Here is a 17,533-nt window from a genome sequence, read left to right as displayed (position 1 = left end):
CCCATGCATATACATACCCACCCATGGCTGTCTTCACACTGATTGCTGGGCCATTTGTATGATTTGGTATGTAAACTTTATAAAAAATGCCTTGGGTATCTTATCCTCATTATGAAACATAGTACATCAAACCATTGTGGGCTGGGTAAGACTGAGTTAAAGATTAGTGTAAGTAGAAAGTCTTACAGGAAAGTTCAACATTAATTGAGGGCAAAAGGGCATAATGAGATATTTCTCCTCTTGCTTATACCTGGAGAGAAGGTTAAATGTGTGCTGCTGCTTTGTTCATTGTTATCTAAGAATAACTTAAGATCTTTAAAAGCGTATGACAATGAAGAATTAAATAAACGGAAGATATCCCATGTTCATAGATAGAAAGACACAATATTGTCAAGATGTCAGTTCTTTCCAACTTGATTTATAGATTCAATGCAATCTCAATCAAATTCCCAGCCAGTTACTTTGTGGATACTGACAGACCAATTCTAAAGTTTATACGGGGAGGCAAAAGACCCAGAATAGCCAACACAATGTTGAAGGAGAAGAGAAAAGTCAGAGGACTGTCATTATCCAACTTTAAGACTTACTGTAAAACTACAGTAATCAGGACAGTGAGGTATTGGTGAAAGAGACAAATAGATCAATGGAGCAGAAAAGAAGATCCAGAAACAGACTCACATAAATATAGTCATCTGATCTTTGATCAAGGAGAAAAAGCTAAACAATGGAGAAAAGATAGTTTTTTCTTTTCTTTTCCTCTCTTTTCTTTTTTTGGTTTATTTTCATTTTTTCTTTTTTTTAATTTTTATTGAGTCAAAATTGATTATACATATTTTGGGGGTTCAACATTGAGATATGTTGATCAAATCAACATTGGTAGTATACATATTGTTATAAATTGTAATTATTCTTTATGCCCCTTGTCCAATCTCTCCCCATCCCTCTTCCCCCTCCCCCCTCTAATTGCCCTAGATTTCTTCTCTCCTTCTGAAAGAATAATGGTTACTCTGTTGATTTGTTGCCTAGATGATCTGTCCAATGCTGAGAGATGTGGTCAGGTCCCCCAATATTATCATAGAGCAGATGCTTCTTCTGGAATGGGCTTTGTGGAGAGAGACATCCTCTTCTTTTATCTCTGCTGGTGACTCTCCTTGTATCAATGCACTCCAGTGGCTGGTGGACCATCTGCATGGTTGTCGTGGTGTCTAGCTGCTTTCACGGCAGCAATGGTTATGGTGGCGGCTGTGGTGGGCCACCCACATGGAGGTGATGTTTTGGGCATGCTCCTTTGTGCTGGTGGTGTGCCTGGTTGTGGGCTGTGTCTGGTCCCCACTCCATACCTCAGGTCCCCAGGTGGGCCCCAAGGCACTGGCATGGTGTGCCTGGTTGTGGGAGGGGGGTCTGGTCCCTAGATCCATACCTCGGGTCCCTGGATGGGCGCAAAGGCACTGGTGCGGTGTGCCTGCTTGTGGGAGGGGGGTCCAGTCCACTTTTCCATGCCTCGTGTCACCAGGCAGGCCCCAAGGCACTGGCATGGTGTGCCTGGTTATTGGAGGGGGTCCGGTCCCCTTCTCCATGCCTTGGGTCCCCAGGTGGGCCCTAAGGTGCTGGTGCAGTGTGCCTGGCTGTGGGAGGGGGGTCTGGTCCACTTCTCCATGCCTCATGTCCCCTGGTGGGCCCCAAGGTGCTGGTTGTGTGCTTGGGCTGGAACTAATTTTTTGTCCTTTGCTTACTTCTTAAACGGAGGAACTTCCTGTGGGAACCAGTACTTGAGCTGTGTTGCTGAGCTAAATTGCTGCTTTGCTGCTGTTTCCCTAGGGAAGGCTTTTTGTGCAGCTCAGGATTTAATGGTTGACCTTATAGGTACTTTCAGTTCTCTAGAGACCTAATGCACCAATGTTGTGTAGAAACTCTGATCTGGGCCTGAGTTTTTTCATCAAACTGCACCCCATGCAATTCTACATTCCCAACCAGTCTCCTCTGAGTGGTCCTGCACTGATTGGGGGGGTGGATCAGCTGTCCTTGCTGTGTCCCATTGTTCTCCAGGTGGGCCCATCTCCCCCATCACCAGTGCTCCAAACACTACCCATGGGACAAGCCCTCCACTGGTCCTTTGTGATGACTCACCGACCTCTCAATGGCTCCCCTTTTTCAGTTGTTCTGGCTCCTCACTGCTACATGGGTCCATGGGAACCCTATTAGTGGTCATGCTGTCCTGGGGGCCATCAAGGCCCTCTTCTCCCCTGCTGCCTCCAAGTAAATCCATCTGGAGGGAACAGCTGTGGCTTCTGCTGGCCTCTGTTCCATGTGCTCAGCAGCTCCAGCTGTAAAGCGGCCACTGCCCAAAACACTCAGAGCAGTTTTTTCTTTCTCTCATCATGGTTTCTCCTGCCTTCATGAACTCTGTAGGTCTTTCCTTCTCTTCCCCTGAGCTCCAGCAGCCCCAGCTTGGCTGATTTTACATTTTTATAGTTGTAAATTGGTTGATTTGTGGGAGAGAGTGACACTGAGGACCATCTATTCTGCCATCTTGACCAGAACTCAAAAGATAGTTTTTTCAACAGATGGTACTATAACAACTAGACATCTAGATGCAAAACAATGAATCTAGACACAGACCTTACACCTTACACAAAAGTTAACTCAAAATGGATCATAGATCTAAATGTAAAATGCAAAACTTCTAGAGGATAACATTGGAAAAAATCTAGATGACTTTTAGTATGTGCTGACTTTTTACACACAACACCAAAGGCACCATCCATGAAAGAAATAATTGATAAGCCGAATTTCATTAAAATTTAAAAATATGCTCTACAGAAGACAATGTCAACAGAGTAACAGATATGTCACAGACTGGCAGAAAACATTTGGAAAAGACTTATCCAATAAAGGACTGCACTCCACAATATACAAAGAACTCTTAAAATTGAACAGTAAGAAAATGAACAACCTTAAAAAATGGACAAAATAGACTCTTTCTTAAAGAAGATATACAGATGGCAAATAAGCATCTGAAAAGACACTCAACATCATCTGTCATAGAGAATTGCAAATTAACACAATGAGATACTACTACACACTTATTAGAATGGCCAAAATCCGAAGCACTGACAACACCAAATGCCGGCATGGACATGCAGCAATGGAGCACTCACCCACTACTGGTGGGAATGCAAAGTGGGTACCACCTCTTTGGAACACAGTTTGGCAGTTTCTTACAAAACTAAGCACATTCTTACCATATGATCTAGCAATTACGCTCCTCGTTATTTACCAAAAAGAGCTGAAAACTTATGTCCACACAAAAACCTGCACACAGATGTTTATAGTAGCTTTATCCATAATTGCCAAAACTTGGAAGCAAATAAGACGTCCTTTAGTAGAGGAATGGATAAATAAATGGGCACATCAGACAGTGGAGTATTATTTGGCACTAAAAAGAAATGAGTCATCAGGCCATGAAAAGACATGGAGGAAAAACTTAAATGCATATCACTAAGTGAAAAGAGCCAGTGTGTATTATTCCAACTCTGACATTTGGAAAAGGCAAAACTATGGGAACAGTTAAAAGATCAGTGATTGCCAGGGGTTAGGAGGGAAGGAGGGATGAATAGGCAGAGCACAGAGGATTTTTATGTCAGTTAAACTGCTCTGTATGATACCACACTGGTGGAGACACGTCATTATGCATTTGTCCAAAGCCACAGAATGTACAACACCAAGAGTGAGCCCTAATGTGAACTGTGGGCATTGGGTGATAATGACATGTCAATGCAGGTTCAGTTGAAACAAATGCACCATTCTGGAGGGGGATGTTGATGGTGGGGGAGGCTGTGTGTGTCAGGACAAGGGCTGTATGGGAAACTTCTGCACTTACTGCTCAATTTTGCTGTAGACCTAAAACTGCTCTAAAACATTAAGTTTTCTAGGGCCGGCCCTGTGGCTCACTCGGGAGAGTGTGGCGCTGGTGGCGCCGAGGCCGCGGGTTCGGATCCTATATAGGGATGGCCGGTGCGCTCACTGGCTGAGCATGGTGCGGACAACACCGTGCCGAGGGTTGCGATCCCCTTACCAGTCAAGAAAATAAAAAATAAAGTTTACTAAAGAAAAAAATTTTAAGTGTATAGGGAGATTTCTATAACATCAATATTAACTCTGTGCTACAGTGCTCCCATTTTATTTAACCCATGGAGTTGAGTGGTTTAGTAGAAATGGTCACAGGAGCAGGAAACGTGCTGCCTGAGAAACCTGCATTTTGCAAGTGGGTTTTACATGCCCCTGAGAAGTTCACTTCTCTCCCTTGCCCCACTTCCATTTATAATTCAGACTACAAGTAAGAATGGACAGGCAAGACGGGAAAGATTCCTGTTAGAGAAAGGCTATTAGTCTAACCCTCACATTCTCTGTATTTGTCCCCACTGTTTGTCATTCAACCAAGAATATTAAATGTTTGTGAGTTCAACTTTGGCAATAGGAATATAGGTACCTAACAATTTAGTTGATCTTCTAAATGGCAGGGACAATGAACACGAAGTTCCTAACTTTGAATGCTTGTTTAGTTTTTGCCATTGCAGGCTTAAGTATCTGTTGTTATCGCTGGAATTGAAGTATACAGAGGGTGAAATTTTCTCTTACTGTCAGGTTCATTGCTCACTGAATGTTAATCAGGTCTTAGAAAACCTATCTTGGTAACTTTCGAGTTCTTTTTTGGCTGCGTTCAATCTCTGCTCAGGCCCTGGTTTATGCAGCACCATGTCTCTTGATTATTCTAGCCCCAGTCTTATGGTTTTTCTATTACTCAGGTTGTTTCCTCTCCTCCTTTTTCTTGTTCTCTTTCCCTTAAAGTCATTTTTTCTGACATTTTCTCGGGAAAGGGAAGTTGTGTTGGAAAATAAAATTACATCTTTTTATCAGGCGCTGCAGCTCTGTAGTGAAGCTTCCCCTAGCATGCTATTCCACCTGCTATGTATGCCTCGGCCTTGTTTGTTGTCAGTAATTTAAGAATAATTTAGAGAAGCTGTTCCTTCCAGGGAGCACAGGCACATTTCTGAGAAAAAAAATAAGAGAACTCCAAGTAAAGTCTACTACTGTCATCGATGTAGGAACCAGAAGACAGCTCTAGGAGCTGGAGATAGTCCCTGGACTATGTCAGTGGGTTCCTTCAGTTTCAAATTTGTCGGGCACTTTACATCCTTGTAAGCTAAGGACTTTCATATACTGAATCTCAGTTTCTGCAATCCTGGAAGACTGGAGTTATTGATGCTCTTTCAATAAATTTGAAAATTAAGGTTAAGAAACTTGAAGAAATTCAAACAGCTCTTAAATGGTAGAGCTGTGATCCCCACCAGGATCCTATGGAATCCAGGGGTAGCGTTCTTTCCATAGTGTGTGACCCTTTAGGAGATTACACTTATACTTTGGACATAACATATGCAGTTTTCCAAAGTGAGTAATGTTCTTTTGCTTTTAAAATAGCTGCTAGACCAGTATACCAGTACCCCAAATATGTCTGTATTGGGGTGAGCTTTTTCTGAACTTACCTTCCCCACGGCTCTTCCATACAGACTTGCTACTCTGGCCAGGTGGTCTCCTCATTCCCCTCATGAGAGATCAGGGATTGGAGTTTATACCCTCAAACTCCGTGAGGCTCTACAGGGTCTACCATAGTCATTATAAAAAGTGAATCTCATTAAATATATCTTGCTTGATTAATTGATTCCTGACTCGCACACCTGCACCCCACTGTCGTCCATTTGGCAAACTCATGGTGGTGATAACAAAACCAATATAAAAATGAGTTGCGGCAAATTCATTGCTACTACTGGTGAAACTACGTCACATCCTGTCATTTCAGTTTTCTCAAACTGGTTGGATAAATTAGAGAAATGCATCACGGAAGGACTAACAGCTGGCAGTTATTTTGCTTTAAAAAAGGGGCCAGGGGAAGCCACATCCAGTCTATTTCGTACTTGGCCACAAGCTCAAGGAGACGTTCTCTTTTTTGTTAACATATTCATCAAAAGTTTATTGAGTGCCTGCTGCATGCCAGGCACTGCAAGGGAAGGGCCTTTTTTGTTCATTTAAAAAAAAAAGTTGGAAGCCATGTCCCTTTCTTTTGCACTTAGCTGGAGTGCCTATGCACATGTGTTTTATGCTGGTAGGGTTCACGGCCACACCCACCTCACCTGAGAGGCAATGCCATGAGGAAGTGTCCCATTTACTGTTTCCCCAGCATGGCCGTGGAGGAGCTGCAAGGGAATGAGGATGAGCTGGCAAGCAGATGGCCTGTGTTTGTTTTCTTCATTAGATGACGAGTCACTGGTTGACTTAGGATGAGCCTTTTCAGTTCCTTGCCTGAGTTTGTTTCCTTTAAGGAAGGCTATTAGATTTCATTGAGCCAAGTTCCTTTGGAGCTCAGACTTCCAACCTCAACCATATCTGCCTCTCTCAGAGGCACACAATTCAGCTAAGATAATTAACCTGGAAGACTGATTTGTTTCCCAAAAAGATACAAAAAGATAAATCATCTTTTACCATCTCCACATCCATCCTTTAACTTTCTGCCTTTGAACTCATTTTCAAAAGCCCCAAAGAGATGGTCAGTGCATTTGGACAGTAGGCATGGTGAAGCCTGCCGTGCTGGAAGCAGAGAGTGCTGCCCAGGGACAGAGGTGCAGCCGGCCCCTCTGTAAGCAGGGACTTCAGCCGCTGCTTCTCTGTCTGTCCCTCGAGGGCTTTGCACCTGGCTGCTTCTGCTCTCTGGCTTCCCCTGAGAGACAACAGGCTTCTATTTGAGAAACAGCTCACTGGGTGTGGGAAGACGAAGGCCTTGGAAACCTGACTGCTTTACCTGGCACTCAGGGGATGGAACCTTTGGCCTTGGCCAAATTAAGTATGTTTTATGCAGCAAGCTACCAAACATGGAAAGGAAAAACAAGATTTAGCATGTGCTCCTCCTTTATGGACCACCCCCCACAAGCACGCACACACACAGTGTAGGTGCATAGAGGTGGGAGCTCCTTGTCTGGCTCTTGCCTTTAATTCCTGGGCAATTAAAAATAATTTATTATCTTTTATGTATATACATGCGGGGAAACTAATTTATCTTGTCATAAAATAAGCAGAGATTTTACAAAACACTTAATACCTTATACATCTAAATGATGCTTTCATTGTTTGAATTTTTCACAGACCTCCTCAGTAACTGCTTCTGAGTCTTTAGCATATTCATAACTCTCTCCTTTGTGTGCCAGTATCTCTAAGCATTTCCACTAAAAGCCCTTTTGTATTTAGTTGTTTGTTTACAGATCTATTTCCTTCCTCCTTGAAGATGATGTCTGGCATGCTAGTGTTCAGTGAGTGCTGTTATGTATAATGAATGAACAGCCACATTAGTAATATAGATCCTCCACTCGAATGTACCTCCTCAGAGAGAAATTTCTAACCATGCTTTCTAAAGTTGCTGCATCCCCATAAGTCAGGCTTCCGACATTATCCTCTTTCGTTCTTTCATAACTTTCAGCCCTGCACGAAATAAACTTTTTTGTGTTTATATGCTTGTATGTTTGTGCACCTATGTTTTTTTCTTTCCATTATAAAGTTAAGATTTAAGATATGGAGGCATGGTGTGTCTTGCATTCCTAGCATTTACAACTGTTTGTTGACTGAATAAATGAATCTCCGATGTGTGATTGAATTTTTGGAAATAACAAAACTCTTTCAGAATCAGTTTTGGAGCATGACGTCACTAATTAAGATGAATGATGTCTTTGGGGAGACACGATACAGAATAAAGCAATGGAGAAATAGTTCTATGATTTTTCACAAATGACTCAAACTCATTTCAGGGCAGTTTCAGACAAAAATATTCAGTTGTCTTTGAGTGATGCAAATCCATGTTACTTTGAGGTGTTAACTTTGTAATTTTCATTTGATAGTGTAAATTTTTGCTGTTCTTAAAAACTGCAGTAAAATTTATATATGAAGAAATGCAGTCATCTTAGGTATACAATTCAATGAGTTTTATCAAACGAGTGCAGTTGATATACCTAACACTCCAGTCAAGACAGAAAGCATTTCCCTCACTCCAGAACACTTCCTGGTATCTTCTGCCACACAGTTTCTACCTTCAATAAGCAAGTATTGATCTGGTTTCGATCGCCATGAATTAGTTTTACCTATTAGTCAACTTCATATCGGTGGGATTATGCATGTCTTTTGTGTTTGGATTCTTTCACTCATTGTAAGGTTTTTAGGATCATCGTGATGTTGGACATCAGTGGTTCTTTCCTTTGTGTTGCTGAGTAGGGCTACATTACATGAATGTGCCACAGTTTGTTTATCGAGACTCCCATTGGTGTGCATTTTGATAGGTTCCAGTTTTTGGCTATTAAGAATAAAGCTTCAATAAACATTCTTGTCAAGCGTTTTTATGGATATGTGTTTTCATTTATCATGGGGAAATACTTAGGAGTGGAAATATTGCTAGGTCATAGGATATGTGTATGTTTAACTTTGTAAGAAACTGCCAGCAATGTAAGAGAATTCCAATTACTCCATGTTATCACCAGTGCTTGGCATGGTCCATCTTTTTAACTTTAGCCAATCCAGTGAAGCGTATGATAGCATTTCAGTGTCTTTTTTTTTTTTAAGGTAAAATTCACCCTGTTTAAGTTTACAATTCTGTAGGTTTGACTGCATACAGTTGTGAAATATAGTCACAGTCAGAGTATAGAATCATTTTGTCAGGCCCCCAAATTCTCCCATGCCCCTTTGTAGTCAACCCCACATCACCCTCAGCACGTGACAGCTACTGATCTGTTTTCTATCCCTGTAAATTTGCCTTTGCTTAGTTCTGGTTTACCAGGATTTATCCACTGTTTTGGTTTTTTTTTTAGTTTTTAATTTTATCATTCTTAAGTGCATATAATTTAAAAGGTCAGGGCTGGCGGGTTAGCTTAGTTGGTTAGAGCACCATTAGACACCAAGGTCAAGGGTTCAGATCCCTGTACAGGCCAGGGATCTGAACACAAAAAAATAAATAAATAAAAAGTCAAATCATTTCTACAAGGACGATAATGAAGAACAGCAGTTCCTCCCTTGACTTCTGAGGAATTTCAACTCTTTCAGAAATATTTCTGCTCTTTCAACTGTTTCAGCCAATGTTTGTGGTATGGATCTCTTCATTTCTAAATAACTGTGCTTTTTTACTTGATATTTCCATTTTGAATTTTATTTATTAACTTCTTATCATGGAAGATGAGGATTTAGCTCTCTTTTTCTCCCCACCAACCATACATGTATCCATTTGTCTCTGATAAAGATAACCTAATATAGATCATAATGACTTTTTTTTTTTTAACAGTTATTGTTTGGATTATTACACCTATGTAGTACAAGCAGCAGAAGCTGTGGGATATACCTCGATTACATTTCTCTTCTTGAATAATATGTTTTTCTAGAGTTAATTCCTGTTTTCTTGGTTCTCTATGCACCTACCTCTATGTCATACCCTAGATTTCAGATGGACAGAAGCCTTTCCCTCCTTTTGATATGTTCAGACAAATGAGATAATTTCTCAGTTCCATCTTTTTCCTTGGATTCATTCCCCATGGAATTCCCTCTGTCCTTCTGCATTGTTGTGGACTGGTTGCTCTTTAGGTTAGTTATGTAGCTCTTTTTCTGAGATTTTTTTATAGACTTATAGATTTTTTAAGTGTTGTTTATTTATTTATTTGTCATATTTTTTCTTTTTTCTTTTTTTTTTCTGACGGCTGTCCAGTATGAGAATCCAAACCTTTGACCTTGGTGTTATCAGTATCATGCTCTTCCAAGTGAGCTCGTTGGCCAGCCCCGATTATGGGCTATTAAAAGTTATGAGTATGGATATTAAAAGTTATGAGTTCACATGGATTCCTTCAATTTCAATCTCACGTCACAGGGGTCATTCTAGATTTTTCTCTTTTGGTGCTTGTAACTCCCTCCTGTGATAATAAGAGGTCTGGCTTCCCCTATTCTTAATATATTTACTTATTTGATCAATTTCCCAGTATGTAACCAATCTTCCCTTTTTCTTCCCATCTCCGACATGAACAAACCCCTCACCCTGTTCTTGCTCTGATACCCCGCACCAGTCCGCCACACCCGAGTCCTCTGTGTGGATGCCCTCTGACTCCACTTAGGCTCTGACCTCCTGCATACCTCATTTTGCTTGGGCTCTGTCTTAGTTTGTATTCTGTTGCTTATAACAGAATATCTGCAACTGGGTAACTTATAAAGAATGAAAATTCATTTCTTATCGTTCTGGAGGCTGGGAAATCTAAGGATGAGGGGCACAGCTGGTAAGGTTCTTCTTGATGGGGACTCTTGCAGAGTCCCGATGGTGCAGGGTATCACATGGCGAGGACTGAGCATGCTAGCTCAGGTCTCTCTTCCTCTTCTTATAAAACCACCAGTTCCACTATCATGATAACACATTACCCATTAATCTATCAACGGATTAATTTATTCATGAGTGATAGCCCTCATGACCCAATCACCTGTTAAAGACGCCATCTTTTAATACTGCCACATTGGGAGTTAAGTTTCAACATGAGTTTCGGAAGGGACCAACATTCAAACCATGGCAGGCTCTGACATGCCATGCCAGTCTGGCCCCCTTCTGCAGATGCCCTCTCCTCCCCCATTGCAAACACCCGAGTTCTCTGCTTCACCTAATGGCCTCAGGACTCAGTTGGTCCAGAAGAGAAGCTGAAGGGTCAGAATACATCTCCTCATTCTGCCCCCCATTCCCCAAGGTTTTCCTTTCTTTTTCTTTTTTTTTTTTTTTTGGTGGCTGACAAGTACGGGCATCCAAACCCATGACTTCAGTGTTACCAGCACCACCTCTCCCAGGTGAGCTAACCAGCAGCCTTTCTTCAGTCATCCTGTATAGAAGAATAATATTGCCCACCCATTTGATTAAGTGCAAGATCTAAATTCCCTGGAGTGTTCGACCTTCCTCCCCCATCCATGGCTATTTCCAGTGAAATCAGGAGCAGCTCCCATCGATTCCAACATATCCCCCACAATTTCATCTCCCTTTTCACCGCACATCCAGTCTCCTCACAGGTGTTCTTCTGTCTACTCCGTCTCACCTCCCACAATCCATTTGCTTATAGCAACCAACTTGCTCTTTTAAAAGCACAAGGCATGATGACATTAAAAACTCTCCAATGCTTCCCCCTGTACTTAGAATAAAACATAAATTCCTCCATGGCATATAACACCTGTACCTGTGGTAATCAACCCTGGCTGCACGTCAGCATCACCAGGGGGATGTTTAGCCCACTCAAGTCCAGTGAAATCAGAATCTCTGGGGATGTGGCCCAAGCATCAGCATTTGTAGAAGTTTCCTGGTGTGTCTAATGGACATCCAGGGTTGAGGACCGGGCCTCCCTGTAACCACCGCCTCGTTGCCTCCACTGGCGTCCTCTCCTGCTGTGGCGATCACATTTCCTTTCTGTCTGTGGACTTCAAGCCTACTCTTGTCTCGTAGTTTTCTCACTTGATTTATTTCTGTCTGGAAGTTTCTTTCCCCAGATCTTTTCATGGCTGGTTGCTGTTAGCTTCTCAGTGACCTTTCCTTGATCCCCTTGTCTAAAGTGACGTCCATGTCACCAACCATTGTCTCCTTGAGCTCTTCTTCCTCTTAATACTGTCATTATCTCAATCATATTATCTGTTCCTTTTTTAGAGCATGATCTGCATGATAACCTTGCTGTCTCCTACACCATGTTGCTTAGATTCATGCTTTATGAATATTCATTAAATGACTGCATGTAGTGGGGAGAAGAGCCAGAAAGTACATAGTAGCTGGGGGTACATGTGAATAAGTAAAGGGAAACGGAGCAGAGGAGAGTCTTGACTCATGGAGGTTGTAAGAAACCAGATAAAGTAACATTGACAGTAGAATCAGGAACTCTGATATTGTCAAATCAGAGGGGATGGATTTTTCTTTGGGATCATGGCAGTCCCAGGAAAAAAGAAATGACCTGTTAATCCTACTGGAAGAGCAAACCTTTGCATAGAATAACTTTTGGTGTTGATCGTGGTTGCTATAAACTTAGTTTTTGAGATTGTCATTTTACCTAAATGTATGTAAGAGGAGCCCTCTGGACTCACTGTCCCCCCACCATTCCCCTCATTTTAATGATGTGTTATTAAATCATTGTAAGAACATCTGAGATTCTGGCCACTAGCTTATACTGCCCATCGATGACAGCTGCTTGCGGATGCAGCCTTTGTCCCCTTTCTGCATCATGATGCATTCTGAAACCTAATGCCATATTTAATTGTGATTATCTTACTTTAAATATTTGGGATTAAGTGGAAAATGCGCTCTTGCTTGTATTACAACACATTTTTGTAACGGAGAAATGAGTGAACATACGGGTGTGCTATTATCCTTACAGTTATCAGCAATTGAATTTATGGAGTCCTGATAGTAGGTGATTAAAACTCCAGAGACAGACAGTGTTCTCCTACTGCCTGGTGCCAAGGAAAATGAGCATTCACTTTTCCAAATTCAGCGTGGTAATTTTGTGCCTTTAGGTGGGGGTTGTACACACAGCGCAATCCTAGAGATTTAGGAGGTTTAAAAAAAAGGTTTTCAAAAATGACAGGTTTAGGAAGCATAATTCTGTGATGAATGACTATGCAAAACACTGTTTACAAAAGTACAGATAAATTTTTCTCCGAAAGTGGAGCAAAGTCTGTACTGTGATATCTCGGCTTTGTGGGGTGTGGGAAGATGAAAATTGCTTGCAAAAGACTACAGGTTTGTTTCTGAGCATGTCCTCCCGCTCAGCCATTGTCCCAGCATGAAGTTGAAGCCATTCATTCATGCAAAAGCCGTTTTCATGTGCAGGTCAGTGCAGACTCTTGAGACCTGGGGAGAAATGTTTAGCTTGGTGTACTTCTTATACCTGGATCTCTTACACATTGGCATCCTAAATTGGGGGCAGTGTTTCCTGTTCAGATACCTGTTTCTCATCTGTGTGCCTTGATACAAACCACAGTTGCACAGCACAGTACCCCATTCCTCCTGTCAAAACAGCAAAGTCTTTTAACTTTTTCAATACCATTGACAGTTTTAAATTTGTGAAAATATTATTAAATTGTGCCCAACAGAGATAAATTCAATTTTCTACTTGTAACATGTACAAAATAGATTATGTGTCTGTTGTGTGTCTATGTGTCTGCTGTGCGTCTGTGTGTCTGAGTGATTTCATATAGAACAAATTGCAGGAGAGTTTTAGAACACCATTTGTAGGCGCCTGAAGTTTTGATTACAGTTTGAATCTACTCTCACTGTATGTATAAGGCTGCCTTCCACATGTGTGCTACTTAAACAAGGTTTTCTTAGGCAAGATGATCACATTAATATCTTAGCTGATGGTCATAGGGAAGGAGGAAAAGTAGTACAGTGAACTGTATATAGTAGGTGTTCAGTAAATAATATAAAATATCTGTTTCTGTATTAAATTGTAATCTCCCTCTACAAGAGAGATGGTGGGAAAATATTCATAGGTCTATGTCTTCATTGGAATTTTTAAAAAAGAAGTGGAAGTCTTTGCCTAAAGCAGGCAAACCCATAGTGTCTTTTATTGAGGGAATTAATTATAGCATTACCAAGAACTGCATAAAATGATGTTTTACTGTTTGTTTGGATTTTTTTTTTTTTAGGTGCAAGTATTTTTATATGTAAGATTTGCTACTCTAATTTAAAATTGTTCCAGAGTAGTGGTTCTTAACTTGGAAACTCAGAGGAGTGAGAGAGAGCAAATATAAATTATTTAACAATATTTAAATAGTATAAAGTGACTTGTAGAAAGTATATATTTGATGAAATCCCATATTGGTGAAAAACTTTATTGAATGACTGCAAGGTATTAAGCAGTTAAGAGGTTGGGCTAACTTCTGTCTTGTGGGGGTTTTTTTAAATCCTTTTTCCAAATGGATAGAGATGAGGCTTGGTTCTAACTGAATTTTAAATCCTATAGTTATTAAGAGAATGAAGCTCTAAAATAGATCTGGATTTTTATTGTGTAGTTGACTAAAATGTTCATATTCTAATATATTGTCTGCTTATTGTCTCTTGGATTCCATCCCAAGATTGCAAACAGAGCATGAGAATGTATATTGCTGTTATCTTTATATTAGCACATGAAACATAAAGTATTTTGTGTTCTCTTATACCTTGACAGGTTGGTACAGAGGATATACCCTCCAAAATAAATCTAAAAAGGTATGGCTTATCATTCAATTTTTAATTTCATTTGAAATCTGTCTACCTGTTTTGCGTGTTGCTGTCTAATTCCCCTATCTGCTCTCTGCTACATCTCTAGACCTAGTTTGCTTCTCTTCCATGGCTCTTCTTATGATTGGAAAGCTTATTCTCTGACTTCAATGCTTAGGTATAATAGTATAAATTCCATCTACCGTATTTCCCACCAGCCAGTTCAAGGAGAAGGTCCCAGTTCCCTGTCCCTCAAGCTAAGCAGGGTGGTAAGACAGTCACATTACTCTAGTGAAATATCTTTCCAGGAGGGAGGGACTCATGGTTCTCCCTTTATCCTTTACTTCCAGTGCTAAAATCCCAGAACAAAAGAGTCTCCCCATTTCCACTTGATTCTTTCCTTTATTATAAAATGGATGAACCAAAGTTGTGGTTTTCAAACTGTGAGCCTTAGAACCCCGATAATACATCATGAAATAAATATAGTGAGTTATAACCAACATGTTCCAAAAGATAAAACTGAAAAGTAAAGAAAAAAATTGGATGCAATGGTAAGTATTCTTTCACAAGACTTTTGTTTTAGGTATATGTTTTTGTATATTTTGCGTATTTTTTATTTTATTTTTATGTATTTTACGTATAGTACTGGGTTGCCATAAAAATGTATCTCTTACTATTTGTTATGGGCAGAGTGTGAAAAATACTGACGTAGTCGTTTCCTTTTCACAGTGCCAAAGCTACTAATCATCAAGCTAAGAATATGTATTAATTATGTTAATACCCCCTTTGTTTGTGTTAGGTCACATAGCAGCTTTCCATTTGATACCGCTCGCTGAGGCAGTACAACATGTCAGCACTTTCTTTTGAAAGAGCAAAGTTGATAGGGCTTATTATTTCACAATTAGTTCACATGCCAAATAGCAAATTAGTGAAGGGATGAGAGGAACACTTTAGAATTTATCAAGAGGAGGGTTAAAAATCCAAACCAAACCCACAGTTCTTACTTTTCAAACACAGCATGAGATAGAAATAATCTTCTACAGGTAGGGCGAGGTTGGACACCCCGTGCTCAAAAGAGCACAGGGTCCAGCAAAAGTATGGGCCATTAAAAACAAGGACTGCTTTGTGTGTTGTTGATACTTAAATCATTCTCAGTATTTGCACACGTATGTGTATGTACACACATTTTGTTAACTTGGACCGTTTAATAATCTAGCAAAATAAAGTAGTGTTTGCTTTTGATGCAGGTATCAACTCCCACAATTTCAGTCCTTTTGCCTTTCCCAAAATTCTGATGCTGAATTTTTCTATCCACAGTTAGATGGCTAGTGCCACATATCCTCATTTCCAGCTTAATTATTTTCGTTTCATCTTTTGCTGACTTCACTTTCTCTGGGCCTCCAAATAGGGACTTACAGTGGCACATATGCCTTATAAATGAAAGCATGATAGGGCTAGAGCCCAGGCCTTTCTTTCAGGACCCTCTGAGAGACGGAATACCTGCTTCTCAGCCCTGCCAGTGTTTATACTTCACTCATAATTGTGGAAATGGGAGTTACTTCAAAGAATGATTAGAGTTAACAACTTTGATGTTCTGAGTTTGTTAAAGAGTAAGAATGCTTGTCACTTAATTCCCATCCTTTTATTTTTAAAGTTAATTTTAAAAAAATAAACAAAAAATTATTCTCAGATAAAATTATATGAACTAAAGGAACAAACACAAGTCTTGATTTTTTAGCTAGTAAATGTCAGTCGTGTTGAAACAAGGTCCCAGACCACAGATCTTTCTTTTCGGCGACTCTGCAGTATGTAAGGATGATTTCGAGCATAGACAGCCTTGTTTCTAAGGCATGCTCTGATTTCCTAATATGCCAAAATCCATCTAGCTAGTAGTGCCCTTGTCTGCTTTGAAAAGTAGATAGACAGGGAGCCCCACTATGATCTACATGACAAGTTCTGGAGGTGTTTTAAATTTTTTTGTATTCATTAAAGGATTCTTAAAACCCTTGTTTAAACTTAAAACCTCACCCTTTAGAAGAATTATTTCAGTAAGAGCTTCTCTTTGTTCTTGATAATTGAAGAAAAAGTTTGTAAATCAATGAAATGATGACACAGACCAGGGCCACGCATTTATTGCTCAATTTTTTTTTTTTAAGTCAAGATGTCTGTCTTGTGGAGAGATCCAGGAAAAATAGGGGGAATTCCAAGTCAGTTGTCACAAACTGTGCCCAACTTGTGACAACCTTTCATTAAGAGATTCAGCCCATTAGAAAGGCCTGCCTAATGCTGTGTCCTTCCTTCCCACGCTGTAGGAGAACTACTTGAGAGGCCTATTATTTTAATGGAAATTCTCAGTGTCATTTATAAGCCAACCTAGCCATTTAGAGTAGTGATAAAAGCAGCTAGCGGTTTTACAGATTGAAGAAGCCAAGAGCTTTTCAGAAACTGATTATTGATCCTGGCAGGAGTGTGGATAAGGGCAACATCTAGAAAATCTTTTTTTTTTTTTTTTTTTTAATAAAGTGAGTACGTTGCATCGAGAGAGAAAAGCAGAATTGAGGAATAGGCTGTAAATCGGAAACGTATACTCAGGTTCACTCTGGCTTTCTGTGTGTCATAGCGACATGAGGAAAAGTTCTACAAGCATCAGACTTGCCAGAGCAATTAAATGATTATAAATGGCCAAGTGGTATCATGGAAAGACAGTGACAGAGTGGTAATATGGCAAAATAAATAATCTCTTAATATAGAAATCATTCTGCTTGTACACCCGATATAAATTATCTGCTTATGATCTGCTTCGATGTCACAAAATTTGTCACTAATTATATTTCTGAAAGCTTCTATTATGGATGTCTCCCAGTTATTAGGAGGGACCAGTCACCCGATTATGAATGCATGAAAATTTTGATTGGTCTTTTACCTTCTTGATTTGGAAAACCTTGTGCAAGGATATTCCTTTGGACTAGCAATGTTACGTCTTATTTTAACCTCTGGTAATGGATCATTATAACTACTACATTAAGCAGTTCATCTCCACCCAACACACTCCTTTTTATGATTTCTGGACTTTTAAAAATTGTGGTAAAAAATACATAACATAAAATTTACCACCCTAACCATTGGTAAGTGTCCAGTTCTGTGGCATTAGGTGCATTCACGTCATTGCAGCCATCACCGCCATCCATCTCCAGAACTTTTCCATTTTCCCAAACCAAAATTCTGTGCACATTGAACAATAACTCCCCATCC

At 40.2% G+C, this 17,533-nt stretch overlaps 1 protein-coding gene across 2 annotated transcripts in view; it reads left to right on the top strand.

The window, feature by feature from the left end:
- Positions 1-17,533, top strand: part of DOCK5 (dedicator of cytokinesis 5) — a 207,396-nt gene that overhangs the window by 64,843 nt on the left and 125,020 nt on the right. For both annotated transcript variants that reach the window (XR_010022681.1, XM_063087796.1), the window contains exon 3: positions 14,250-14,290. Coding sequence is in view for 1 of the 2 variants with exons in the window: in XM_063087796.1 (XP_062943866.1) it covers positions 14,250-14,290 (41 nt within the window). In the remaining variant the exon portion in view is untranslated. The remainder of the gene's footprint in view (positions 1-14,249; positions 14,291-17,533) is intronic.

The sequence above is a fragment of the Cynocephalus volans genome, chromosome 2, assembly GCF_027409185.1.
Source record: "Cynocephalus volans isolate mCynVol1 chromosome 2, mCynVol1.pri, whole genome shotgun sequence".
Taxonomy (NCBI): domain Eukaryota; kingdom Metazoa; phylum Chordata; class Mammalia; order Dermoptera; family Cynocephalidae; genus Cynocephalus; species Cynocephalus volans.
The sequence above is the reverse complement of the archived record's forward strand: the minus strand, read 5'-3'. Positions and strand labels throughout refer to the sequence as shown.